The sequence below is a fragment of the Myodes glareolus genome, chromosome 3, assembly GCF_982192425.1.
Source record: "Myodes glareolus chromosome 3, mMyoGla1.1, whole genome shotgun sequence".
Classification (NCBI taxonomy): Eukaryota; Metazoa; Chordata; class Mammalia; order Rodentia; family Cricetidae; genus Myodes; species Myodes glareolus.
Window position 1 is genome coordinate 18,042,707 of NC_142028.1, and position 27,496 is coordinate 18,070,202.

Genomic DNA, 27,496 nt, shown 5'->3' on the forward strand with positions numbered 1-27,496 from the left:
TTGTTCTGTTACTGTAACTGGGTGTCCCACACTTACAATGTATTCAGGTCAGGCCTGGATTGAGGAAGGTCCTCATGGTGACAGCTAGCAGGAGAATGGCAAGGACAGAGACTCAGAAGTGTGCTCTGTCAGTTCCGCTGCTGTGTGTTTGAAGCTGGCTGGAACAGTTTGCAGAGGGAGGATTATGGATTCTGCTGACAAGCTGTGGATAGCACTGAATAGGCACAACCTGTGCTAGAGACAGTGTGGATGGAGGCTTTTGTGTCTAATGCACAAACATAACAACAGTAGAACCATGATCTGATTCTGCAGCTTACATGCTCTCAAGCAGGAATGCTAAAAAATAAAAGTTCTCTTCCTGTTTGGAAAAGTGAATTTTCTCTAAAAATATCTTAATTTATGGTGTTACTTATTGAAAGAGCACGTGGCAAAATGAATTCAGCTCTTGGTGATCCGAGAATGCTGCTTGATGAAGGCAGCGGTTTCCCTTAGCGTGTTCTCCTGGAGTGACGGGAACAGTTAGACTGGCTGAAAGTACATATTGGTCTTCTTAGCGTATAGAAAACAAATGTTTTAGGAAGAAAAATATTGTCTTTGGGCATTGGTGAGGCATTTTTCACTGTTTTTACAGCAAAGCCCCTGCTTCTGTAGGATTTGCCTCCACAGTGTGTTATTAATATTTTTGCTTTTTACTGAGATCTGCCTACTTGAGATTTGACAGCTTATGTATGAATAGAACCTCTCTGATGGGGTCACAGTGCCTTTGAGCATGTGGCTTACTATTAATCCTGTTTTACAGATAAGTAAGCTGTGTTACAGAAAACAAAATTAACTTTCTAAAGTTACATGTATTCCTGTGGCAAAGCTAGAGATGTTTGACTTATTTAATCCAGGTTAAAGAAATTAAAGTGCTAGTTAAGGTTTTTATTTATTCTTGGTAAACCTTAACCAGTTAGTACAGATAGTTACAAATCATTGTATTATTTATTTTTGACAATGACACACTGAGTTTGCTCTGTTCCGTTTTCACCCTAACAACTGGATTGAGAATCGGGAAATGCACAGCTTTCTGGTGTCACTTGCTGCATGGACTTCTAAGTGTGCAGTGAACAGAGCATATAGGGTCTTTGTGGGTGGAGATTGGACTTACAGAAGTTTGTGGGACAGCAGTTTCTGCAGAAGTCACCGTGGAAGACTGTCACTAAGGTGTGAAAGTGAGGGATAGAGCATGAAGACACATCGGAAAGCTGAGCGACTTTGAAACGCTGGACAGGAATTTGTTTTTGACCACGAGGTTCATTGTTGACAAGAACCTTTGAGCTGAAGATTTTAGAGATTTAGTTAGCTACGTTTATTTTGCTAAGTGAGAAAATTGTTATTCCAAAAGTGTTAAATGAACTCACAACATGACCCCGTTTTGTTTTTAATTGTTTAAGTTTCGTTTTCTTAGACAGGGTCCATAAGCCCTGGTTAGTCTTGAGCTTTTTTAGCTGAGGCTGGCTTTGAATTTCTGATCCTCTTGCTACTACCTTCAGAAGGCTGGGATTACAGATACATGGCACAGATTTACTCTTTCATAAGCATCATTGTCTTAAGTAGGGTTTTTATTCCTGAGAAGAGACACCATACCATGGCAACTCTTATAAAGGAAAACATTTCATTGGGTGGCTTAGAGTCTCTAGGTTTAGTCCATTGTCAGCATGGTGGGACATGATGGTGTGCAGGCAGACATGGTGCTGGAGAGGCAGCTGAAGGTTCTACAGATTACACAGGCAACAGGAAGTGGTCTGTCTCCTGGCCGTGGCTTGAGCATGTGTGCTGGGTTGGGGAGATAGCTTGGTCAGTAAAGTGTGTGCAGCACATTTATGAGGATTTGAATTCCATCCCCACCACCTGTGTTAAAAACAGAGTACTGGTCGTGTTTATAATTCCAGCATGGAGGAGGTGCAGACAATTAGATCCCTGGGGTCCACTGTGCAGCCAGCTTAGTCTTCTCAGCAAGCCCTAGGTCCTGCTGAGAGACCCCACCTAACAAAATAAAGTGGATTGCTATTGAGGAGTAACACTTAAGGTTGACCTCTGGCTTCCACATCCACATGTGAGCATGCTTATGCACACACAAACATGCACAGTGTGTGCGTATGTGCGCACGCACTCATGTGACTATGCATATGCACACACAAAATAAAATGCCACCAAAATATGTTTAAAGCACAGCTATTTTCTTAGGAGGCTCATAGCTAATATAATGGAGGGAATATAATGCAATGCTAAGTTGTTGAAGATAGGTTGACCCAAAATTTCCATTATATACTATAATACATTTAAAGTGCTTGGCTCCTAGGAATAATGGTTTACATCTGTAATCTCAACATGCACCAGCCTGAGCTATATAGTCAGCTCTTGTCTTGGCACTGACAGAAAAGAAAAAAGTTCAGACTGTTTACATTATGGTGTTTAATCCACATAGGATTGGGATGTAGCCTGGCCCCAAATTGTTAGGTCATTTACCCAAGATCTTGTCATCGGCTTCAGTGGCAGAGATCTTAGCTGTTTTCTGGAAAACGGAATTTTCTGTGTCAGGCTGTACAGGACTGGCAAATCCCATCAGTCTTTTGGATCATAGTTGAGTTCTGCCCCCTTCTGTTTTTTTTTTTTAACAACCAATTCTTTATTAGTGATATTCAGTAAAAATATAATACAAGCCGCATGCATAATTTAAAATATTCTAGTAGCTTTATTTAAAACGTTGACTACAATTTTAATTAAGTCATTCACTTAAGTCAATATTTTAATAGTCAGTATAAAAATGTATATGTTTTATGTTCTTTTCATTGTATTAAGTTTTAGAGGTCTGCCATGTGTTTTATACTTTACAACTCAGTTTGGCGTGGACACACTTTCGATGGTAAGAGCTATATGAAGCCTCGGGTACCTTAGTGGACATTAAGGTCCAACTGCTCACATGAACTAGTTACTTCTCACATTCTAGAGGTGTGCCTTCTGTTTAAAACCTTGTGAAATCACTGGCAGCAGAGGATCCTTTTCCTTCCCCTTACACTGTACTCTTTGTTTCTTATAATTTGTTCTCTTCTCTGTCTTTACAGTTGAAATGAGAACCATTGATTTTTGTACTGTATTAAAGTCTTTGCTGATGCCTGTTTCTTATCTGGACTGAGAGAAGTTTGAGAATCTCTAGTTATTTGAATGATGAAGTTTTTTCTTTTCTCTTGTAACTCTGGAGCCTTGTGTGTGCTGGGCAAGTGTTCTGCCACTGAGCTGGTTGTCCAGCCCCCAAGTTTTTTGATTAGTTTCCTCCCTTATCCCATAAAACTTAGAGGAGTTTTTATACTTAAAATGTGCTGATAAAATTACCTACGGTGAGTAGCCTGAAACTGTTGTGTCTGGAGTGAACCACTTAAACTGTCACTAAAGTATCTGCCATCAGTGGTGTGTGTGTGTGTGTGTGTGTGTGTGTGTGTGTGTGTGTGTGTGTGTTCTGTTTGTTTTCCGAGACAATATCTCTCTGTGTAACAACTGTGACTGTGCTGGAACTCACTCTATAGACCAGGCTGGTCTCATACTCAGAGATTCATCTGCCTCTGCCTCCCAGGTGCTGGGATTAAAGCCTTGCTGTTACCTGGCTTGCTCTCAGCATTCTTTATGTGGTTTTTCTTTTTAAGTGTGGCCTTTTAACATGCAAAATTGATTTTTCCCACACTATCTTCTTAGGCTCCTGGTAGGACTTGTGCTGATGTATTTATTTTGTGTAGGTGTTGGTTAATAGCCTGTGTACAGCATTGTCAAGTGCTGATTTGGGGGTTTCTCAGAGAACAGTATGATGTAAGAAGATGACCAAACTCTCTTTAAGAATGTTGTAGATAATTGTGCAGAACACCCTGCAGTGTGCATTCTGGCTGTTTAGAGGAGAACAATAATTCACATGACACGGTGACGCAGCCTGACTCGCAGTACTGAAGCAACTCCACTCGATGGCGGAGAGACAGCTTTGGCAGAAACAGTTCTCATGTCAGTTCTCCACCTAGCCACTCTATCACTTTGAGTTGCCAACCCTTGGTTTCTTCCCCTGAAAACTGATAATTCCCGACTCTAATCCTCATGTAATGCTCAGCTGAAATGACCTGTTCCATCTTACAGGGTGGAGGCACATGCAGTGAGTGGTCTGAGAAAGGCTGGAGGAGGAGGTAGAACTTGAGGTCAATGTTGAATGCAAATTGACTTCAGAAAAATTAAAGTAACATTAACCAGAGGTGCAATGCCTGTATGCTTCAGTGAGATCTGCTCTCAGACTAGCTGAACATAAGGAACTTGTGTGTATGTGTGTGGAGGGGGCAGTTTTAGTAAGGCCATCTTTTCATCAGTATTCCATAAGACTCATGATCTTACAAACAGATTATAGACTTAGTCTTAACTGTAGAGAGAGTGTATTTCCTACTCTAGGATATAAACTTTTAAATGAAATAAAAAGTGTGACGTGCCAAGTATTGATAGTGCAGGCAGGCAACCCCTGCACTTTAGAGGCAAGAGAGCTGCCAGTCAAGGCCAGGCTCGGCAGTACAGAGCATCCCTGGCCAACGCAGGCTACCTGTTATGTATAGCAAGACCTTGTCTCAAAGAAATAAGTTAATGGAAATTACAATAGCAGAATTAAACATTCTCTTTTGACTCATAAATATGACTATCTTTGTTTTATTTTGAGATAGAGTCCTGCTATGGAGTCCTGTCTGGCCTGGAACTTCCTATGTAGACCAGGTGGTTCATGAACCCAGAGAGATCTGTGACACCACACCTGGCAATAAATATTATTTTTGAACATATTTAATTATGTGTTAGAACCACTGTTTAAGTTCATGTTTTTTACTTTGCAGGAGAACCCTTTCTTAGAGCTAACCTGCTTTATTCAGTTTAATGCCAATTAAGAGGAAGTAAAATTTGAATTAGCCAGGTGGTGGTGGCACACACCTTTAATCCCAGCACTTGGAAGGCAGAGGTCAGCCTGGTTTACAGAGTGAGTTCCAGGACAGCCAGGGCTACATTAAGATACCCTGTCTCGAAAAACCGAAAGAAAAAAAGGAAAAGTTTGAATTAATGGAAAATTTACATTACATACTTTTTGGGTAATATATATATAAAATTTCATATCACATAACTTACATTCTACCTATAAGAAAAGAGGGGAGGTCTCATTATAGAGCCCAGACTGGTCTTGAACTTGTGGTCTTTCTTGCTTTAGCCTGCTGAGGGCTGGGATTACAGGCACATGCCACTATGCCCAGTTACAAGCTGTTTTAAAAATAGGATAAAGTGATGTAATATTTAGTGGGACTTTATATGTCGCATGTGGTGTGTCCTCACACTGTTGTCTTCATCATGACAGCCTCACCACCAGCCACAGTTAGCAGGACAAAATTAATGCTGAGGGAGGACAGGGAGTCAACCCAGGACACAGTGGGACTGAAAATGTGCTGGGCTGGGCTCTGGGGGTTTGGGACTCATTCATCATTCCATGCCACACTGTTTTTGAATTGTTTCTAATGAGTCATGTGTTCATAAGCCTTCTTATGGCATTTGGTAAAATTCTTTTTACTTAACAGTAAGTGAGGTGGATTATGGGATAGCTGAGACAAGTTTCTGCCATGTAGCTCTGGCTGTCCAGGTGCTTGACATACCTACATGTCTTTTCATTTTCAGTTTTGCTTTGTTTTAGAGAGAGCATCCTACTCTCTAGGCAGGTAAGTCCTGGAGCTCACTATCTAGCTCAGGATAGCCTCAAACTTGATGTAATCTTCCTGCTTTAGCCTCTGAGGGCTAAAATTGCAGGCATGATTTGATGCATGGTAGTATTAAGACTCCTGAGTTTGACATTTAAGACACCCTATGACCTGACTATAATTTTCAGCTCTTCTGATCTCTTCTCTGCTAATCTTCTCAGTTTCAGAATGGACAGTAGCCAGTGCTTCTGGACACTTCTGCCCTTTTGTCTTTATTTCTTTCCTGCATTCCACTCACAGTAACTGTACAATTACCCCTCTGTATCTTTGGGTTCCACGTCTATGGATTTAACCAAGTCCAGATTAAAAATATGCAAAAACTTACATGTGTACTGAACCTATACAAACTTTGTTCCTGTCTTTACTCCTGAAACAATGTAGTATTGCATATGCTTACATAGTGTTTACACAAAAGCTGTAATTTTTTTAATAAAGAGATTGGACACCCAGTAATTTTGTTATCTTTGTAGGTATGAAACAGTCTCCTTGGGTACTGTAGAAATGCTGTGTCTTTGTCTGCAGATGAAGGCTGGCGTTCTCATCAAGGGTCCTTTCAGAATCCCTCCTTTTGGGTTCACTCCAGTGCTGTTCTTCTGCTCTGTCATGTGCACCAGACTCCTCTTGGTGTTGATATCTGTGCAACTCTGTCAACTGTCTGCCTGATACACTGTTCATCTCTCAGTAGATGACATGCTCTTCATGCCCCACAGTATGCTTAAAGAGCACCTTGATGCTTGATGAGCTCTATATGATTATTCTTCAAATACTTATAACTTTATATGTAAACGGTTGCAACCTGATGCAGGCAATTTAACTCGTCCTTAAAAACTACCTCAGCACAGCTGCTAAGATGGTTTTTCCCTATGTTGTTAATTTACTCAGAAGCCCCCCATTTTTTCTAAATAAATATGGGAATCCCAGGTAAAACAGTTTCTCATAAGTTATAAAATGATTGGATAGTTTAATCACATTTTATTATTCTTTCCCAAGTGAACATGTTTTAGAAACATCTATGGAGATTCTTCATCAAAAGATACTAATAAAGTAGTTACTAGATCATAATTTTAGTCATTTTAAAGATATTTTAAAGATCAATGGTTCGTTGATCAAATTGTGAGTCTCTATTGTTTGACAGATAGTATTCTCAGTACTAGGGATACCTCTGTAAAGAGAATAGACAGTAAGTGGAGCAAATAGATAAATTATATGGTGCAATCCATTATTTATTACCTGTGTGTTATGGTGATAAGTGCTTATGGAGATAAGTACCCTGAGGAACTAGGGTAAGAGGTTGAGAGTATCTGTGCGTATGGTTTTTAATAAAAAGGGCTTGGAAGCTTAAATTTATCTCACTGAGATAACTTTAAACAAATACCTGAAAGAGGTCAAAGAGCGAAGCATCTGGCTGTCTAGAGAAGAGGGACACAGGCAGAAGCTGCCACTAGGAAGAGAGGCCAGCAAGGAGACTAGTGTGGCTGGAACAGCATGAGCATGGGAGGCTTGGCCAGAGAGGAGGACTGAGGGGGTGGGGCGGGGTGTGCACTGAGGCCTTGTAAAGGTTTCCTCTGGGAGAAACGGCAAGATTTTATGACTTCAGAGCCAGTGTTGGAAAATAGGTGGTGTGACTTACAGGACAGAAGCAAACTAGCCATAAAACAGGCCTGATAGTCTGATAGTAGTTGGAATCAAGTTGGTAACAGGAATGACAAGTGATTGAATTCTGGCTAGATTTGAAGGCAAAGCTGAGATTTTCTGGTAGACTAGATGGCAGATGTGTGTGTGTGTGTCTGTGTGTCTGTGTGTCTGTGTGTCTGTGTCTGATGTCAAGGAGAAATGGGATGCAGCTTGCAAGTGCAGGAGGGGTGTGCGATGGACGCACCAAGTTTGTGATGCCTGCTAAACTTCCAGGTGGACATGCTGAGTAGCCAGGTGGGGTTTGAATTCAGAATGTGTTTGAAAGTGGAGGTATAAATTTCAGAGTCATTAGCATGTGGGCAGTTTTTAGTATCATAAAAATAAGGTTAAGAAGATCTAAATGGAGTAGATAAGCCATAGGGCAATTAGCACTGAAAGTATTCAACCAAGTATTTTTAGAAATAAATACTGAGGAAGGGAAGAGATGGAAATCAGTCCAGGAAGCAAGAGAATGACCCTGCCCAGGAAGAGGGTCTAAGTGTGCCACATGGTGCTGTGGGCCAAGAAAGATGAAGCTGAGGACTGGGCATGGAGATCAAGGATATTTGTGATCTGCATCTTGTTGAGGTGTGGGAAAGCCTGTGGGATAAATGGGTGCAAGAAATAATAGACAGAAATAGAGATATCAGCGTAAGCAACTCTTCCAAGGAATTTTGCTAAAAAGAGCTTAGGCAAAGAGCTATTTTAAAGATGGGAGAAATGCTCGTTTGATAGTAGAGTTCATCCCAGAGAATAGAAAACTGATGTAGGAGAAAAGCCAACAATTACTAGAGTCTCATCCTTGAATAAGAAAAATTGAGTTTCCTAAGCAAGTAGAAGGACTGACCTCGTGGACATCGACTCTCGTCTGACAGCTGCTGGGAAGATGGGTGGACAGAGTGTGGCTCGTCGAGGGGCGTGTGGTGGATGAAATGAAATCCGTCTGTAACTGGTCTAATTTTTCCATGTAGCAGGAAAACGAGATCTCCCATCAACCAAGAGTGAGGGTGAGCAGAAATATAGTAGACGTTTTGAGGGGAAGGGACATGGAGTGGCACATGACGGGAAATACCTCGATTGCTGAGGAGTCGGAATCAAAAGTGAAAGCAGATGACATTGCCGAGGTTTTTCCATAACTGTGTTCAGGACGTGAGCACACATGCAGGTTCAGTGGAGGACGAATGTCAGCTAGGAACTAGAGCTGGTGAGCACGAGGAGTGATAGGGCGAAGGAACTGGGGCAGAAGCCAGGGAGTGGCTGTAGCAGTTCCTGTGGAGTGAGAGGTGTGCAGGGAGGCAGCTTCCGTGGGGATGAAGAACAGAGAGCAGGGACGTGCAGGGGGTCCTCAGAGTGAAGGTGAAGGGGAATGAGAGCAGACAGGAGAGAGGGCAACCGTCCTGGAGTGGGCTGCAGGCAGTGGGAGTTTCGTAACCTTTGTAGCTATTACCTGGCAGCTGGAGGCCCTGAGGGTAAGCAGTGAAGCTGAGTCCAAAGAACAAGCACCATGACGTCGGGGTACTGAAGACCAGGGCTTTATCTTATCATTGGAAGGGCACTGTTAGCACTAGCTCAAAGTCCAAGCTAAATATTTAACAGTGTAAGAGAACTACTCTAGAAGCTTAAAGATTGTGCTGTTTAATTACAGAACAGAGTAATTATTCAGCTGTATATATTTTATATAATGTGACAGAATAAAATGAAGATTATATAAATGTATCTAATTTATGACAAAGGCATTAGCACCCATTTATGAGGAAGAACAATCATTTTACAAAATGCTTATTCTTCATAAATGTTCTTTTAAGTTATATCACCAAAACTTATAGTAAATGTCCTTTCTGGGAACCTAGATTTGGTTCCTAGCACCTACATGGGCAACTCCCAGCTGCCTCTAACTCTAGTTCCAGGGAAATCGACACCCTCTTCTGGTCTCTGTGGGAACTGCATGCATGTTGCATCTATAAACCCACACACAAAAATAAGAAAATTTAAATTAATATACCCTATCAGCCACTTAAATGCACATTCACCAAAAATATAAAAGAAATATCAATAAATCAAACAACTAATAGAGTTGTATTGAACTCCTAAAATGTATTTGACTACAGTCAGTCTGGCTGTGGTCTCTCCCTGCAGCACACCTGACACCAGTGTTTGAGTAGTGTGCTTACCAGAGACCAGTCGTCTGCCTCAGACCTGTTTGGGCCAGTATGCTTGTTGTTGTAATTATGTGCATTAATTAAAATAGTACATGTACTGATGAAATGAGAATGAGGGAAGAGACTTGTCTTTGAATGACCTAAGCTAAATTAGGCGGGAATGAGGCAGTTGTAAAATATTTGGAAGGTAGTCGTAATGGAGAAGATGTCTGTACTGACATTGTTTCCTAAGTTGTTTGTTTCCTTACTTCTTTCTTTTATTTACTATGTATTTATTGTTTTTTAGTTTGGTTATGGAATAAACCCAGAGCCTCATGTATGCTAGGCAGCTGTGCTACCACGGAGCTACATCTCCAGCCCATTGTGAGACAGAGTAAAAACAGATAAGGTTGTGTTTTGTGTGATTTTCCTAAACCCTACTCCCCTAAGGAGAGAACTTGCACTAGAAATTAGTGAATTCATGTGCATTTGCTTTACTAATTGTTTTTATCCCAGGCTGACTTGGAGTTCTTTTTACCTATGCACTGGTAGGTTTCATGAGGACATTTTCATTCAAATGTATCGTGTACTGTGGTCGAAACATTTTTGTCCTCTGTCCTGCATAATTAGTTCTATTCCTTTTCCCAGATAGCCCTGCTCTTACTTTCATGTTATATATAAATGATTTAATATGTAATTTTAGACTAGAAGTCACATTTCATCATTAATGATTTTCTTCTTTAACTGACATTCCCCCTGATGTGGTAGATACAAATCTATTCACAAAGGCACCCATGAAATTTAATTTAGTAGTCAAATTGCATTTCTGTCTTATGTGACATGTTAGTATTTTGTTTGCCTTTTTGTTTTAAAAATTGGCCTTATGTTTAGCAAGTTCTGTCTTATTCCCTAAGGAATTTTTAGCAGCAGCTGGTGGTAGGTTTTCTAAGTAGGTTTGTGGGAGGGGTGGGTTGCACGCTGTGAGTGGAAGCCAGAAGGTCAACTCTGGGGTTGTTCCTTGGGGAGCTGTCTACCTTGCTTTCCAAGACAAGCTGCTCATTGTCCTAGCCTGTAGGCCAGGGTGGTAGGCCAGTGAGCCCCAGGGATCTGGCTGCCTCCGTCTCCTCAACACTAAGATTAAAGGAAGGCGCCACAACACTTAGTTTGTGGGTTTCTGGGGTTGTTGCTTTATTGTTCAGGTTAATTTGCTCTAAAAGGAACTTAAGTGTAGTGTATTATGGGACTTAAAGGGTAGTTTCTGGAAATGAGTGTGTTTGGATTTCAATCTTTCATTCTGTACTGTGTGTAGCAGGCAAGACCAGCGTGTGGAGATGAGACCTGAGATGTGTTATAGAATCTCTCAGCTTCAGTTTTCTCATCTGTAATGGGGATAGTACTAACACGTACCACACAGAAAGTGTGAGGATTCAGTAAACTAATAAATGTTCAGTACGGTGCCTGTCATATAGTAAGTATTAGCTTCTTAATAGTTAAGATGTTATCTTTTTAATACACACTACATATCACAGTGTTCTATTAATAGTCCTCTAATAAAGGTCATCAATATTTTTGAACATAGGTTAAATTGTCATTTCTGTAAAGTGTGAATACCAGGCTGCATGTCAGACCCCTTGCCATATTCTGTGGCCACCTGTGACTTGCAGTGTGTTTTGTCCCTAACACTGTCTGTTGCATTGAGACTGTTAAAGTAAGCACGCTGCACCCTTTCTAAAAGTCTGTGTCTTCATTATTGAGTTGGTAGGTAGAGCACTCTGCTACTGTTTTCCTTAGCTTCTTTAAAAAAAAAATTAGGCCAGGTGGTGCACACCTTTAATCCCAGCAGTTGGGAGGCAGACACAGGTGGGTCTCAGCAAGTTTGAGACCAGCCTGGTCTACAAAGTGAGTTCCAGGGCAGCCAAGAATGTTACACAAAGAAACCCTGTCTTGAAAAACCAAGAAAAAAATTAGATTCATTTATTCTTTACATATATGAGAGATTTGTCTTCATGTACAGATAAGTACCACGTGCATGCCTGGCGCCCATGGAGTTCAGAAGAAGAGAAGGGCCCCTGGGACTGGAGTTATAGATGATTGTGAACCATCATGTGGGTGCTGGGAGCAGAGCCTCAGTTCAGCGAAAACAAGTACTTTTCATTGCTGAGCCACTTCTCCAGTCCCCTCATTTTGCTTTTTAACATAATGTAACTTAGTAATACTATTGGTAAAGAAGAGAAAAAAGTATTACCTGCTTCCTCAAAAACATTACTAAGAAAAGCCTCAGTTCTTACTGAGGGACATACGGGCCTGTGCTGAGTCATATGGTACTTAGTAACCCAGTGTATCTGTGGGTCACCTGGAGGCAAACAGGTGTGCTCTGCCACAAGCACTGGAGAGGTTGTCATGAACACCATTAAGATCTTCATGGTCTCCATAGCTTCACTGGAGCATTCTTTACACCATTAGGGCCTTGTGCCCTGGTGTAAAGAAGGGGTTGATCAATCCAAGAGGGCCACATAGGTCGAAAGGTGTTTCTTGGTGTTATCTCAGAAATGAGAAAGGGTTGCACAGACAATCTGTATCCTTTGTACAAAATAAAATGCAGTTACTATGCCAAGTGTGTAAAATGAGTAGAGGAGAGATCCAGCATGCTTCAGGAAACTACGGTTAGTCTTTAGAGTAGTTGGAAAAGTGTAAAAACAGTGGTGTTCCGAGAAAAAGAATGACCAGAGTTGCTTAGCATAATATTCCAGGCTTAGAAGATGCCCTGGGAGGCAGCGCGGGGGACTCATCAGGCGGAGCTCTCGGTTTATCAAATACCAAATCCATATCAGTGCAGTTACACAAGGACCTCACTCATTGTTTTACTGTTTGATAGGGGAGACAAGAATTAACTGTTAATATAACATACAATGCTAGGTTGTTATAGTGGTGTGAACCTAGCACTTTAGAAGATCAGAGCTTGGAATAGTTAATTGTGTATCCATGGGAAGGAATTCATAAAATCAGGCTGAGTAGGGAAAGTGGGAAGAAAGCCACCAGGAGGACAGGAGTGGAGCCTCCTAAACACGGAAGGGAGGGTGCATCACATGCCCAGCTCTGGGGCTGTGTGCATCAGGAGCACTTAGCCTACTCTTGGATGTAAAGAAAGATTAGCGGAGTATGATTGCATGCACTTGTAGTCCCAGACACTTTGAGGCTGAGGCAGGAGAATCATTTTGGGTCTGGAGTTTGAGGCCAGGCTGGGATACACAGCAAGACACTGTCTCAAAAAGGAAAAAAAAAAAACATATTGTCCTAGTTGTTGTAAAGAATATGGTTTGGAGGGAAAATGCACCCCAAACATCAGGAGTGCCCTGGTGAATCTCTACAGAGTTATCTTGAGGACTCACTGAATGGTGGGTGGGAAGAGAGGATGAATAGAGGAGGTGAAACCAAAGGGATTTGGCAGGACTTTGGAATTGGGATTATGAGGAAGGGAAAGGAGCCGTGTGGTATTTTCTTGCCAACTGGCTGGGTGGATGTTCTCAATGTGTCATTTTCATCACTGTTGGGATGAAAGAGGAAACAAGAGTTCAGGACAAAAAAGGGAGAAGGATAATGTGTTTAGTTTCTGGGGTTTCAATGGGAAAGGCCTGTGGGACATCCCAATATCTAGTAGATGTAAACTCACATAAATAGATGTAGCCTTCAAAAAGATTGTTTAAACCAAGCAACAAGAATGCCCAGGCCTAGGTCTTGGAGAACACCCAGCATGGTCCATGTGGGAAAAGGGCTACATACACTGTTGTTTCCTGTGTTCTGCCTTCATCCTTTCTCTAGCAATGGAGACAATTGAGATTGACTTGTGTAGTTGCTCTTCAGGCATACTATTTTAAATGGCTTTTATGTCTATATTTTTTTTCACTTTCAACTTTAAATGTGAATGTAAATAAACATTTCTTTTCCACCCACCAGTTCCCAAGTAACCACTCAAAGGCTTAATATGACTTATAAATGCTCGGCCAATAGCTCAGGCTTATTATTACCTAACCCATATTAAATTGACCCATATTCCTTATTTATGTTCTGCCATGTGGTGGTACCTTTTTTAGCATGGCACGTTCATTTCCTGCTCCCTATGCATCTGGCTGGTGACCCCTGACTCCACCCTTCTCCTTTCCAGGATCCTTTGTTTGATCATTCTGCCTATACTTCCTGCCTGGTTACTGGCCAATCAATGTTTTATTAAACCAATTCGAGTGAGAAATCCTACAGTGTACAAGGGGATTATTCCATAGCATATGTAAATGTCACTTTATTAGATTTTTGGGTTTTACTATGTGAGTAATTATTGCAAAGAAACTGGTAATATTTGTCATAGTATTAAACATTAATCTTCCAAAATGATTCTTAGTACAATTAGTCCCTTTCTTTAATTGCTCTTTCCCTCTACAGGAACTGATGCAACAGAATGGGATTGGCTACGTGTTAAATGCCAGCAATACGTGTCCAAAGCCCGACTTCATTCCCGAATCCCACTTCCTGCGAGTGCCTGTGAATGACAGCTTTTGTGAAAAAATTCTGCCCTGGTTGGACAAGTCTGTGGATTTCATAGGTATGTAGCTGAAGACCAGGGACACACCCTTCGAGTCTTAGTGTCTCGGTAGGGGTAGCTACTCCCTCCCCTTTTGCCGCCTTTAGAGATTTCAAGCCTGAAAACAGTACATGATGTCACTTCCACATTTAGTGGTCAAGGTGACTGTGTCATACCACTCCTTAGGGGTTGGCCTTGTGACCTACTAGCTAGCTTTTAATAGCACCAAGGTTAAGCCTTGCAGGATCTGTGATTATGCATTGCAAGTTCTTTAAAATCAGTTAAGCTTTCAGAGCTAACTCACTCTTCCCTTTGCAAATCCTTTGAAAACGTTTGATAAATCTGGCTGACTTTCCCTCTTACTTGGTGTTGTGTTTTCCCTGGGTAAAGTCAGGTCCTGTGAAAACATCCTGTTAGGTATGAAGTCCTTTTATTTGTTACAAGGTTTCCTGAGCCTCAGGTCATGCATCTGTAGTGTCAAGTAGTTTTTGGTCCAGTGAAATTCCAGCACATACTCACACGTGCACAAACAGAAGCCAGTCTGCACCATTCAGTTCACACTAAAATGATCATAAAGAAAATTCGCCAAACTAATACTTTTTCATTGAATCTCTAAGAAGTATATTCAGCATACTATTCGATTTGTTGCCCTTAAGAAGAAACGAGTTGTGATTCATGTTCCCATTGCATGTCTGTTGATTTAGAGACATGTTTCAGGCTCCTGCTCAGCCCCACCCCCACCAAGTCCTTGATTCTACACTGAGGCAACATAGAGAGTTGATTCAAAGGATGTACTTTGGAGCCAAACTTTGAGCCCTTCCTCCCCAGTTATCAGTTAAGTGATTGTGTGTACCTAACTTAAAACTCTTGCATGCCTGCTTCCTGAAGTAGAGGCTGAAGGTCATGGACCTTCTTCATAGGGATAGTGTGAGGACCAAAGCAATGAAAGCAGTGATCTGTATGCACCAAACCTTTACAGCAGACTCGGCTTACAGTCAGCTCTGAAGAAATGTTTGTACTTTTCCTTTTCTACCTTGCTTCCTCTGACACACCTGTGAGGCTGGCCTCAGACTTCGGGCCCAGGTCACCCTCTCTGACTAACACATTTTAGAGATCGCCATGAGCAGTTCTTCTCTTCCCCATCTGTAGGTCTGTGCAGTCACCTCCCCGGCCATCGCTTCCTTCTGCGAGCTGGTACTCCTTAGTGCTCCTCCCTCAGTTAACTCCCCAGTCCTCTCCCTCTGTCTTGATTATTTTGTTGTTGGAGACAAAGGTTTCTGTACTTTTCTGTTTAAGCCTAAGCGTTGTTCTTGGGTTCCTGTAGTACTAACTTGTTATTTCCAGTTTCACCATCTCTGTCTTCTTGTTCCTCCCTCCAGAACTTGTAGAGGCTCCTAATTTCCTACAGAAAAATATGTCTCTTAGCCTAATGTTCCCAAGACAGCGCTCCCCCCCCCCCCAACAAATATTCCCACCTTTGCAGCCAGCTCCAGCCATTTCTTGGCAGGCTTGTGAGTGTCGGCCTGGGTAGGCTGCTTGCTGAGCACCCTGCTCAGGACTGATCGGGCTTTCCTGTGCACGGCTCCTTTCCCCTCCTGGCCAAGTCTTTGTGTGTGAGACTTCCCCTCAGAGACTCGGATTACACTCAGTCTGTCAAGACTATGAAATGAATCCATTCTAGAATAGCACTTTTATGTTTAATTTTTAAAAATTATCAGATGAGCCAGGCGGTAGTGGCTCATGCCTTTAATCCCAGCACTTGGAAGGCAGAGACAGGTGGCTTTTGTGAGTTCAAGGCCAGCCTGGTCTAAAGAGCAAGTTCTAGGACAAGCTCCAAAGCTACAGAGAAACCCTGTCTCGAGAAACAAAAAACAAGAAAAAATTATTGTGGTTGTAAAACCAGCATGAGCATAGTAGAGAAAGTGGAGGGGAGAGGGAAACCCATCATCCACCTTGCAGTACGTGTTACTGTCAGGTTTGCAAAAACATTTGTTTACTTACTTGTATGTATTGAGTCTAGTGTGTGTATGACCCAGCAAACATGTCACATTAGCATGTGTGGAGGTCAGAGGACAGTAGGGTCAGCATCTCTTCTGTTTCTGTGGCTTCACTGATACTCAGGCTCTTGCCTGTATGACTGTCAGTTTTACCTCTTTGCAACCTCCTTCAAAATTCTTAATTGAATTTTATTGTTATTTGCGTATGTGATGCATGAGTGTGGGCACACGTGTGCCACTGCACATGTGGAGGCCCAAGGATAGCTGTGGGGCATTGGTTCCCCCGACACACTGTAGATTTCAGGGATTGAACTCAGGCTGTCAGGCTTATACACCCAGCACTCAGCACTTACTGAGCCTTCCTGCCCCCATTTTTAAATAATCTTTTAAAAATATGTGTCAGTATTAACTGCTTGTGTAATATCGCTAGTGTTTGAACCACCGAGGAGTGTGAGAACAGGACCATGATAGGTTCTTATAGTCTATTTTTTTTTATAAATAATCATTATTTAAAATTTTATTTTAGATTTATATTTATCCTTATGCATGTTTTTGTTGTGTATGTGCTTGGTGCCTGAGGTGGTCAGAGAGGACTCTGGAGTCACATAGCTGCATGTGGATGCTGGGACCAAACCCCAGTCCTCTGCAAGAGCAACAAGTGCTCTTTACCACCAGCCTCTCTCCAGCCCAGATCTCTATTAGCATGATAGAAAATATGCTCAAAATTAAGAGAGCTGAAACCGATAATTAGTGTGTGCTGGGAGTGGAATTTGGAGCTTTAAACACGGTAGGCAGTGGTCTGCACTGCATTTGTCCCTTAGTGCTTCCCAGCCTGGGTGTGGAGCAGCTTTCAACTAGGGACTGGGATCAGTGTAGACACATTTTATACCTTGTGATAGAAAAAAGGGGGAAGAACCAAATTACAGGAAAAGTACAATGACTGTGGCAGAAAATCGGAATTGCCATTAGGTGGGAAACCATAGCTTTGAGTCTCCATCCCAAGGGGAAAAAAAAACATGGAGTAGAAGATAAATGTGTTTGCTACTACAACAGGATTTGCATGCAGGCCGTGTATTATTTATGTCAGCCTGGTTCTGTGTGTCAGTGTGGGTTGTGTTCATTCGTTCTTGTATGACTTCCTTTTCTAGCAGGGACACTGCTTGTTGCTTACTCTTAAATTATAATAAATATATATATACACATATTCATTATATATATGAACGAGTATATAATGAGTAATAAATCACATCTACTAGACGTCTGTATCACAGGCTGCAAGGCCGAACCAGATTTATATTCACTAGCCAGTGCAGGTTCCTTGTGTTCTTATAATTTTAAGAATTTCAACCTCGCTGCCAGTGGTGGTGGCGCACACCTTTAATTCCAGCACTTGGGATGCAGAGGCAGACAGATCTTTGGGTTCAAAGCCAGCCTGGTTTACAGAGCAAGTTCCAGGCTATACAGAGAAAAATCCATCTCAAAAATTAACCTCAATTTTGACTAATAAATGGAAAGGGAAGGATTTGACTCCATGGCAAAAACTTTATGGCTGAGCACATGTGTAGTTGTTCAGAGCAGAATCAGTCATGGTAGTTGCTTCCAGGCTGTTTGGGATAATGTCATCTGCTCCTATATATAAGCTTTTAAAGCTCCTCATCAGCAAAGAGGGCAGCACCGGGTGAATCCCCTGGCTTTGCTTCTAATGGTATCCACGAGTCTCTCTAAGGCGTTCCGGGGGATTAAGATGATGCAATAAGTTAGTAACTCCTGCTTCCTATTAGCGAGCTCTGGTCTAGCATACACGAGTTTTGAGTTAAGCAAATAGCTGGGGCGATAGCTCTGCCTGTTACAGTGCTCGCTGTGCAAGCATGAGGACCTGCGTTTGATCCCCAGAATCCACAGAAAGATGATGGACACCGTGATGCTTGCTTGTAATGGCAGTTCTGGGGAGCAGAGACAGAAGAACACCCCGAGGCTTGCTGGCTAGCCAGCCAGCTACCCAGCCAGCTACCCTAGCCTACTTGGGGAGTTCCAGACCCGTGAAATACTGTCTGAAAACCACACACCTGTACTCCTTTATACACCTGAGGAATGGCAACTGAGGTTGACCTCTGTCTTCCACTCTATTCCACACACATACATTCTCCTTGGCAAATGTTCTGAAATAAGAGCCAAGCAATCTGAGGTAGTAACTCATTGCTTGTTAGTAATCCTTTGGGATCTTAATGACAAGAGAACTGCCTTTCCTCTAGTAAACAGCACTAAGGATAACTAGGAGGCTACATAGGTGAGACCTGCTTTGAAGTTTCAGGTGAAATCATTGACGGTAACATTCAGGGTAAGCTTAGTATAAGATTTACTTACTGAAGAAATTCCTAGTGAGCTTTCTTAAATTTGCTCCTACAGAGAAAGCAAAAGCTTCCAATGGCTGTGTGCTGGTCCATTGCTTAGCCGGAATCTCTCGCTCCGCCACCATTGCTATTGCCTACATCATGAAGAGGATGGACATGTCTCTAGATGAGGCTTACAGGTAAGGACAGGAACATGGCTTATGGAACATGCTTTTCATTTTCCCTGAAACAGGAAGACCTGTGAAGGCGGGTTAGTAGATGAAGGCAGACCAAGATGATTCTGGTCACACTCGTCACAGGTCCTTGGTGGCCATGGTCTTGCAGAGGTTGAGAAAAAGTGTGGTTTAGCTGTCATTCTCTCTAGCCATATGTTCACCCTCAGCTGCCTTTTAGTAACAATAGGTCAGAAAAGCGTATTCCTTTCCCTTGCTAGAGAAGCAAGGCCTGTTCTGATTGGTGAGTGGGGACAGTGTCTCTTGCACACTGCCCACCGGAGTGCTCTGCCTGGCCGTACTTCCCAGTTGAAAAAGTCTGATGCACTCATTCATAAAATCTGAATAAACTTCCTGTCCTGTCTGAGTAGCCAGATTTTACAGGTAGTGTTCTGATCAGGCTGCTTCTCTATCTCAGCGGGAAAGCAGGAAGAGGCAGGGCTGTGGTGGCGGGTGAGTCTGAATTCACCTGTCCTGTTGGCAAGAAGTGATTGGTTTTCATATGAAAAATGGGAGTATATGTGCCATGTTGACTTATTTTAATATTTGAGTTTCTTAAACTATAAATTCTGGAATAAAGAAGTGAGTTGCTTAGACAGCCTGTCTTGCTGATCACTGGAAGGGATGGGTCCTCTCTTCTGCACTAGCTCTCTCCAGTTAGGTCTCTGTCCCTATCATCTTTCTGCCTTGACTGAAGCCAGGTGGGAAGGCCCACACCTTCATATCATATTACAGTTTATTATTTGAGTTTTTATGTCTTGATGAATTTTTAACATGGTGGTCACAAAAATGGGCCCAGACATTAGACAGTTCAGGCTTGAGTTCCACTCCACACATCCAGCTATGTTCACTTTGGGACAAGGGAGCCTTCGGGCTTTGTGGCTGCTAGATAAACAGGTTAAGGACTGAATACCGCAGCACAGCGATAGTGTTTAGCACCCAGAGGTCGGTTTGTAGCCTATTGTTCTGTCGTTTTGAATATAAAAAGAACTGTAGAATTGAGTGCTGTGACCCCTGGCCATCTGGTGCCGTCCCTGGGAGATGTCTGAGCGGTGTAGCGGGCGGAGTGGAGCAAACGAGCAAACAGTCCTCTTCTCCACTGCACTGGAAGCCTTGGCTTCTTAGAAATGAGGAACCTGGAGGCTGCCCACTGGCACATATCCTACTGCCCACACTGCTCCCCTAGTAAGGTATCTCACCTTGGTCCTGGACTTGTAAATGAACCCGATTCCAAAGCACTGGGAAGGTGTGGTAACGCCATGCCTCACTTTCTCTTAGTGTCCTCAAACAAAGTACAGTTGTAAAATTCAGGCGTTTTGCTTTGTCCTCTCTGTAGATTTGTGAAAGAAAAAAGACCTACCATATCGCCGAACTTTAATTTTCTGGGCCAACTCATGGACTACGAGAAGACTATTAAGAATCAGACTGGAATGTCAGGGCCAAAGAGCAAACTCAAGCTGCTGCACCTGGACAAATCCAGCGAGTCTGCAGCCTCAGAGGGCGGATGGAAGAGTGCGCTGTCTCTCAGTCCACCCTGTGTCAGCTCTACCTCAGAGGCATCAGGGCAAAGGCTTGTGCATCCTGCCAGTGTGCCCAGCTTACAGCCGTCACTCTTAGAGGACAGTCCCCTGGTACAGGCATTCAACGGGCTCCAGCTGTCCTCAGAGAAGCTGGAAGACAGCAATAAGCTCAAGCGTTCCTTCTCTCTTGATATCAAGTGTGTTTCGTATTCGGCCAGTGTGGCAGCATCTTCCCATGGCTTCTCGTCAGAGGATGCCGTGGAGTACTACCGACCTTCTGCCACACTGGATGGGACCAGCAAGCTCTGCCAGTTCTCCCCCGTTCAGGAGGTGTCCGAGCAGACTCCAGAGACCAGCCCAGATAAGGAGGAGGCCCACGCCCCCAAGCAGCCCCAACCCACCAGGCCGTTAGAGAGCCAGAGCAAGCGATTACACTCAGTGAGAACCAGCAGTAGTGGGACCACCCAGAGATCCTTCTTCTCACCGCTGCATCGGAGTGGGAGCGTAGAGGACAATTACCACACCAACTTTCTTTTTGGCCTTTCCACCAGCCAGCAACACCTCACCAAGTCTGCTGCGGGGCACGGTCTCAAGGGCTGGCACTCAGATATTCTGGCGCCCCAGTCCTCTGCCCACTCCCTGACCAGCAGCTGGTATTTTGCCACAGAGCCCTCACACTTCTACTCTGCTTCTGCCATCTACGGAGGCAACACCGGCTACTCTGCCTACAGCTGTAGCCAGCTGCCCACTTGCAGTGACCAAGTCTATTCTGTTCGCAGGCGGCAGAAGCCCAGTGACAGAGCTGACTCGAGACGCAGCTGGCATGAAGAGAGCCCCTTTGAAAAGCAGTTTAAACGCAGAAGCTGCCAGATGGAATTTGGAGAGAGCATCATGTCAGAGAACAGGTCGAGGGAAGAGCTGGGCAAAGTGGGCAGTCAGTCTAGCTTTTCAGGCAGCATGGAAATCATTGAGGTTTCCTGAGAAGAAAGACCCTTGTAACTTCTGATGACGTTTTGTTTTGTTTCTTGTTCACAAAAAAATATTCCCTGTAAATCTGAAATATGTATATGTATATACATATATATTTTTGGAATACAGAGCTACGGTGTAAAAGCAAAAGATGGATCAACACAGTTACTCTCTCAGCACTTGCACTGAGAGCAGCTGATTCTCTCAGAAGAGTGGAAGGGTAGATGTTAGAATTCCCCCAGCCAGGAGAAGAGATTTTGTTCAGTGAATTGCACATCTTGTTCCTACAAAAGCAAGGGGTTTTGTTTTTGATGTTAGAGGACAAAATCCCTCCCATTTTCATGTGCAACAGAGATCTCCAGAACTCACCTCTGTCCAGGCCCTTCCCTGTGCACCTTAGCGCTGAGACTGAGCCAGCTGTGGGTCAGGGGAAAGACCCTCTTAGGGACAGACCCTAGTGGTAAGTCCAAGAGCAATGATCCTGTCCAAAGCTGAGCCATAAATTCAAGCTTGATTAGCAGCTGAAGGACACGGGCATCATTCTGCTGGATGAACCATTAGGAACCTTGCCCAGATCTACTCTTAACCAATCCAGTACCTCAGACAGGACATTTGGGGCCATCACCACTACCATGTCTAGGAGCCCATTTTCTAGGCATTGTGAATAAATAACTTACCACTTTCCAGACAAATTCATACCGTCTGTGCACAAAATCCCAGTGGGCCTGGATGGGCAGCTGCTTTAGAAGAGGGGAAACCAACTAGAGTTCAGCGTAGCTAGAGATTGCACAGTCAGGTAGCTTAGAGACTTGAGCCAGGGATGGACAGTAAACATTGATTATAATAATCAAGGAATTATCTAAAGTGGGGTTGTTAATCCTTAAATTGACCACAGACTTGGGTTAGAGATAAATGTGAATCATTGGGCTGGGTAGCAGGGTGACAGCGCCGTCGGGTCCTCAGCCAGAAGAGATGCTTTTCAGTTCTGTTCATGACATGGAATAAGGTTCGAGAAGGTAAAACTTGAAGCAGGAAACCAATTTCCTTGGTGGCTGTTTTTCCTGTGGTATGCAACAAGGGTACTATTTCTAGAATCATCTTAGACTTCCAGACTTACCATGGGCTTTGGCAAGCAAGAACTATTCAGAATAAAACATACTAAGAAAGGTCACAAAGGGGTTGTTGAATTTTGTTTAGTTATGAATGCAGGAGAGCTGTATCGAAAGCTGTCCCAGCAGTCTGAGGAAGGGACATGTCAGATGGAGAACCCTGGTGGTTTCTCAGTCTCTGTGGAAGTACGTAATCCTGGCAGCGGAGAACAGAAGGTAGTAAGAACAAGTGTGTACATGATAGTGCCTATCTGCCTTTCAACTCCCTGGCTTGAGTTTTATCTTCCAGAGTACAGTCCTTCTCAAGGCCTTAATTCACGTCAGCAGGGTATGGGCGGGGCAGGTACAGTCATTGTTCTTTATTGTAAGTGTAGCAGGGGCTGACTCATGTCTCAGGTTTTTCTGTGTTTGTAAAATGGACAGTCCTTTGACTAGGATGTGACTTAATGTTTCCTATAGTGATTGCTAAAACCAGCATAGAATGACATGGTTCGAAGCTGATGGGCTTGACCAGGAGGATTATAGTCCTCATGGACGTCCTGTACAGATAAGCTGTGTCTGCACACAGATGAAGGCAGAACTCTGCGTGGGAACAGGTTGCCACTCTGCAGAGGTTCTGTTCAGCAATCTGTTTCTGATATACATCAAAATCTCTTATGTAATCAGAAGTTCTCAATGCTTCACAGTAAATTTTGATACACACACTAAATGCGTAAGAACCCACCCTCTTAAAATCTGTTCACGCTGGTAAGACATAATTTAAACATGAAAGCAACAGCTCCATCATTCCGTGTGTTCCAGGAGGACTGGAGGGTTTGGCTTCTGTATCTGGGTGGTGCGCAGGCTGCCTCTGCCATGTCATGTAGGGCTCCCTGGGCCATGGTCCCTTCTGTGTAGTGACGGTCATTCTCTACAGTCTTCATCGCTAATGTCATTTTATCCGACCTTGGGGTCACAACTGCCGCACTGAAAGGGCTGCCTCTGCGGCGCACTGTGGGTGGTGTGGTGGGTGGCTGGCTCTCCTGTGAGCACAGGGAAGCCTGGAGTCTTCTGCAGATGCAGAGCAATGACTTTAATGAGCAAAACTAGACTCTGAGAAATGCTGGAAACTGTTGAGACCGTTTGTAAAGTCAGAGTGGAAAGGCTGTATAAATGTGTAATATGAATATAGTGTTGTGTGGAGTAAGGCAAGCTGTTGAATGGTTCGGTTGTGCATTTCTCGTTTTGATGTCATGTATGTTAATATGATGAAATAAAATTGAAACTGGTACCTGTTTATACATAAGTGTGAGAAGCAACCTCTCCTTGCAGCTCGTACCTGGATGGGAGCCATCCTATTTGTTACAGAAGAAGGGAGTCACAGAACCACAGATGAGAGATTATTAGCCTTTTTAAATGGAAGTGGCGGATGATACATCACATGGAACAGTGGATGCTGACCTGTGTTCCCTATGCCAAGTGCACACTGTAGAACCTTCCTACCTGCCTGATTTCAGGGTCTACAAGTACAGCAGAGAAAGGAGAAGACAGGTGCCCGCATGGACATCAGCACAAACAGGATTCTGTAGTCCTTCAAGGACAGACACTGAGGAAGGGTAGCTCTTACACGCTGTCCTGGGAGACTGGAATGAGGCTCATGTAGGAGAGTGCTCACCTCACAGTCATAAGGTGCTCACTTGGATCCTTAGCACCACATAAACCAGACATGGTAAACAGTGGATCCCAGCAGAAACTTCAGAGTTTATGGTTATCCTTGGCCACACAGTGGGTTAGGAGGCCGGTCTGTACTTCATGATACACTATCTCAACAACAAAATTTGTTCTCCATCCTATATATGCCTCAATGACTTCTACTTAGATATTTAATCAAAAGTACACACTAGCTGGGCAGTGGTGTCGCACGCTTTTAATCCCAGCACTTGGAAGGCAGAGGCAGGCGGAGAAATGCTGTTCAATACAAGGCAGACAGAATGGGTATAAAGAAAATTGTTAGCCAGTGAGATGGCTCAGTGGGTAAAGGTGTTTGCCATGCAAACCTGGCAACCTGATTTCAAGATTCTCCAGAACCCATGTCAAGATATAAGAGAACCAGTGCCACAGTTCTGTGAACTAACACACACAGTCCAGGCCAGCCAGGACCACACATCTGTTTTACATTGTAACTCCTGGGAATTGTTCTAGAAATGGCTAAAGCTCCAGTCATGAGAAAAAATATGTACAGACCACCTTCACTGGGGGCTCAACACAGGGAAAACCATGGCCCCATGCTCAGCTCCCTGCTGCAGCTCCCCAACGCTCTCTCAGCCCACCTCACCTCCTTCCACATGGGGAATGAAGTTATCAGCTCCAAGAAGGGAGGCAGACTATGACCCAGAGGCTACCCGGGAAGTGGTAGGTACTGCCTGGGTTCTTCCAGCTCCAAAGAAATGGACAGTCTTTATGTATTTAGTCATCTGGAACATACTCGACATACTGGGAATGGTGAAGTCTGTAACCTTGGCACTATGGATACAGGCAGGAAGCGGCCACAAGCTCAGCCTGGCCTAGGAGTGAATTCCAGGCCAGCTACAAGTACACAGTCATGCTTCCAATGCCATTCAACTGTCTCATGCCCTACATTTTATTTTGGATTTTAAAAATATTATAAATTAGTATTTGATTAAGAACCAGGATTTTGCGGGTCTAATAAGATGGCTCATTGGGTAAAGGTGCTTGTCATGCAAGCCAAGAGACCTGAATTTGATCCCCAGAACCCACATAAAGGTGGAAGAGCACCAGCTCCACAAAATTGTCTTCTGACCTCCAAGCATGCACTGTGACAATTCACACACAACACATCATATACACAATCACAATAGTAATAAAATTAAAAATAAAAAATAAGATTAGAATCAGATCAATTTAGCTGTTACACAATAAATTAAGCAGATTAATTTTAATCTTATAAAAACCCTGAAGGCTCTCTGGCTCCTGATACTCTGGGTTCTGGAAGAATACAGGGAGCAAGGTAGCAGCTGCAGACTCCAGCCCTGATCTCTTCAGACCCCAGCTCTTCTCTTCATGCCTGTCCGGCATTCATCCCTCCCCTCCCTCCCTTGGGCCTTCTTCCTTGAACTCCTGAGATGGGCAGGCATTCTTTCCTCAGCTTCATGATCCCCAGCACGGACAGTGGAAGGCAGAGGCTAGGTAGTCCTTCTCATGTCCCTGGAGCACCAGCGGAGCTCAGCGGATCTCTGGAGTGAGCTAAAGACCGCTATTGGAGGGTGCGATCAGATGTTGGTGCAGACCTTGTTATGGAGGCCGAGGTCTGCCCACGGTCACAGAGGCTGAATTCCGTCTGGCAAGCAGTTCTAACAGACAACTTCAAGAGTGGGTGAAGGGCACCTTCAGTTTCCAGCGGCCCGCAGGAGGGAGGGGCATGGCACCTGGAAACAGGCAGTGTTCCGGGAGGGGAGGAGGACACTGGGAGACAGCTCCCTGATGTGATGGCAGCTTTCGTGGGGACGGGAACTGGACTTAGATCTTATATTTACGACCACAACCCATAGAAGCCGGAGTCTCACCGGTGCAAAGGAGAACACAGTTTGTTAACGTTTTCTCCAGTTTCATTGCAGAAGCTAGTCTATATACACTTTTAATTTAAAAAATTTGAGCAAAATAAAACTAACTCTGGAGGCAATGTTCTTTAAAGAACTCAAAAATTCAGCTGTCCCAACTTCGGGAATCAAGAACGACCACCTGGGAAAGTCGGGTGTCGGTCAACCGCATCTAAGCAAACATTAGGGCCAGGCAGAGGCTGGAGGAGCTGCGGCCAGGGAGGCAGGTGCCTGCTAGTGCCGCTCCCGCTCAGGCCGCATGCTGAAGGGCTCCAGGCGCTCGGTCTCGGGCAGCATGCTGTTCAGCCTCTCCATCAGTGGCACCGTCTGGTCGATGCCCATCTGGATACGGCGCAGTATGGCCGACATCTCGTTAACCTTCTGGATCTGCTCCGCATACTTGGCGTATCTTTTCTGGCGCTCCTGCATGAAGCAAAAGAGGGTTTCCACGGACAGATCCATCTGTAGGAGGCAAACAGAAGCAAACACATACATTATACTCTGTTTATCAAGTGTCTAGATTAACGGTTCTCAACCTGTGGGGTGCGACTCTTTTGCAGGGGTCACACATCAGCTACAGAAGTAGCAAAATCACAGTTATGAAGTAGAAGCAAAAATAATTTTACGATTGGGGGTCCCCACGACTTGAGGAACCATATTAAAGGGTCGCAGCATTAGGAAGGCTGAGAACCACTGCTCTATCACAACAGTGAGCCAGTAAGAGCTGTGTATTTTCAATACCTCCTATGCCATTCTGTGTGTACCTGAGTGCTGCACACGGATGTGCCTGGCAGGCATTTTGTGTGTACCTGAGTCTGGACATGGATGTAACTGCGCTTATTTCACTCACATACTACATGGCCATGACCAGGCAATGGGGGGTTTTCTATCTGTTATAGTATTAGGGACAACCTCGCACTGGCTGAAGCGTTGCTCTGTGCTCAGTGGGTGACCCAGATGGTGGAAGGTTGTCCTCTGACCTCCACAGGCATACTCTGGCCCATTTACACATGGGTGAGACTGTGTACACCCAGAGTAAATGAAACATAGTTAGTGATAAAGAAAAAAAAGCAATGTTGCTGTGTAGTTTCTTTGTGCAGAGAAGGGGACAGAAGGTATAGATTTCAGCAGCTCACATGACAAAGCCAGTCAGCTCCTCCATTTGGTGCCTATACTCAGGATGCTCACTTTGTTTTCAATCGGCTTCATGTGTGCATTGGGGTATTCCTATGGTGCACTTCATGTGTGCACTGGGGTGTTCCTATGGTGCACTTCATGTGTGCACTGGGGTGTTCCTATGGTGCACTTCATGTGTGCACTGGGGTGTTCCTATGGTGCACTTCATGTGTGCACTGGGGTGTTCCTATGGTGCACTTCATGTGTGCACTGGGGTGTTCCTATGGTGCACTTCATGTGTGCACTGGGGTGTTCCTATGGTGCACTTCATGTGTGCACTGGGGTGTTCCTATGGTGCACTTCATGTGTGCACTGGGGTGTTCCTATGGTGCACTTCATGTGTGCACTGGGGTGTTCCTATGGTGTACTTGTGCCATGCTGCACTTGTG

The 27,496-nt window shown here is 43.9% G+C and overlaps 2 protein-coding genes across 6 annotated transcripts in view; one reads left to right on the top strand and one right to left on the bottom strand.

The window, feature by feature from the left end:
- The window catches only part of Dusp16 (dual specificity phosphatase 16), an 81,142-nt gene extending 57,522 nt beyond the window's left edge, over positions 1-23,620 (top strand). For all 4 annotated transcript variants that reach the window (XM_085687254.2, XM_048432419.3, XM_048432420.3 and 1 more), the window contains exons 5-7: positions 14,039-14,198; positions 18,581-18,704; positions 20,074-23,620. In XM_085687254.2, coding sequence (XP_085543380.1) covers positions 14,039-14,198; positions 18,581-18,704; positions 20,074-21,238 — 1,449 coding nt within the window. In that variant the 3' untranslated portion in view covers positions 21,239-23,620. The remainder of the gene's footprint in view (positions 1-14,038; positions 14,199-18,580; positions 18,705-20,073) is intronic.
- Positions 23,621-25,255: 1,635 nt separating this feature from the next.
- Borcs5 (BLOC-1 related complex subunit 5) overlaps positions 25,256-27,496 on the bottom strand; it is an 83,858-nt gene continuing 81,617 nt past the window's right edge. For both annotated transcript variants that reach the window (XM_048432423.3, XM_087904049.1), the window contains exon 4: positions 25,256-26,393. In XM_048432423.3, coding sequence (XP_048288380.1) covers positions 26,166-26,393 — 228 coding nt within the window. In that variant the 3' untranslated portion in view covers positions 25,256-26,165. The remainder of the gene's footprint in view (positions 26,394-27,496) is intronic.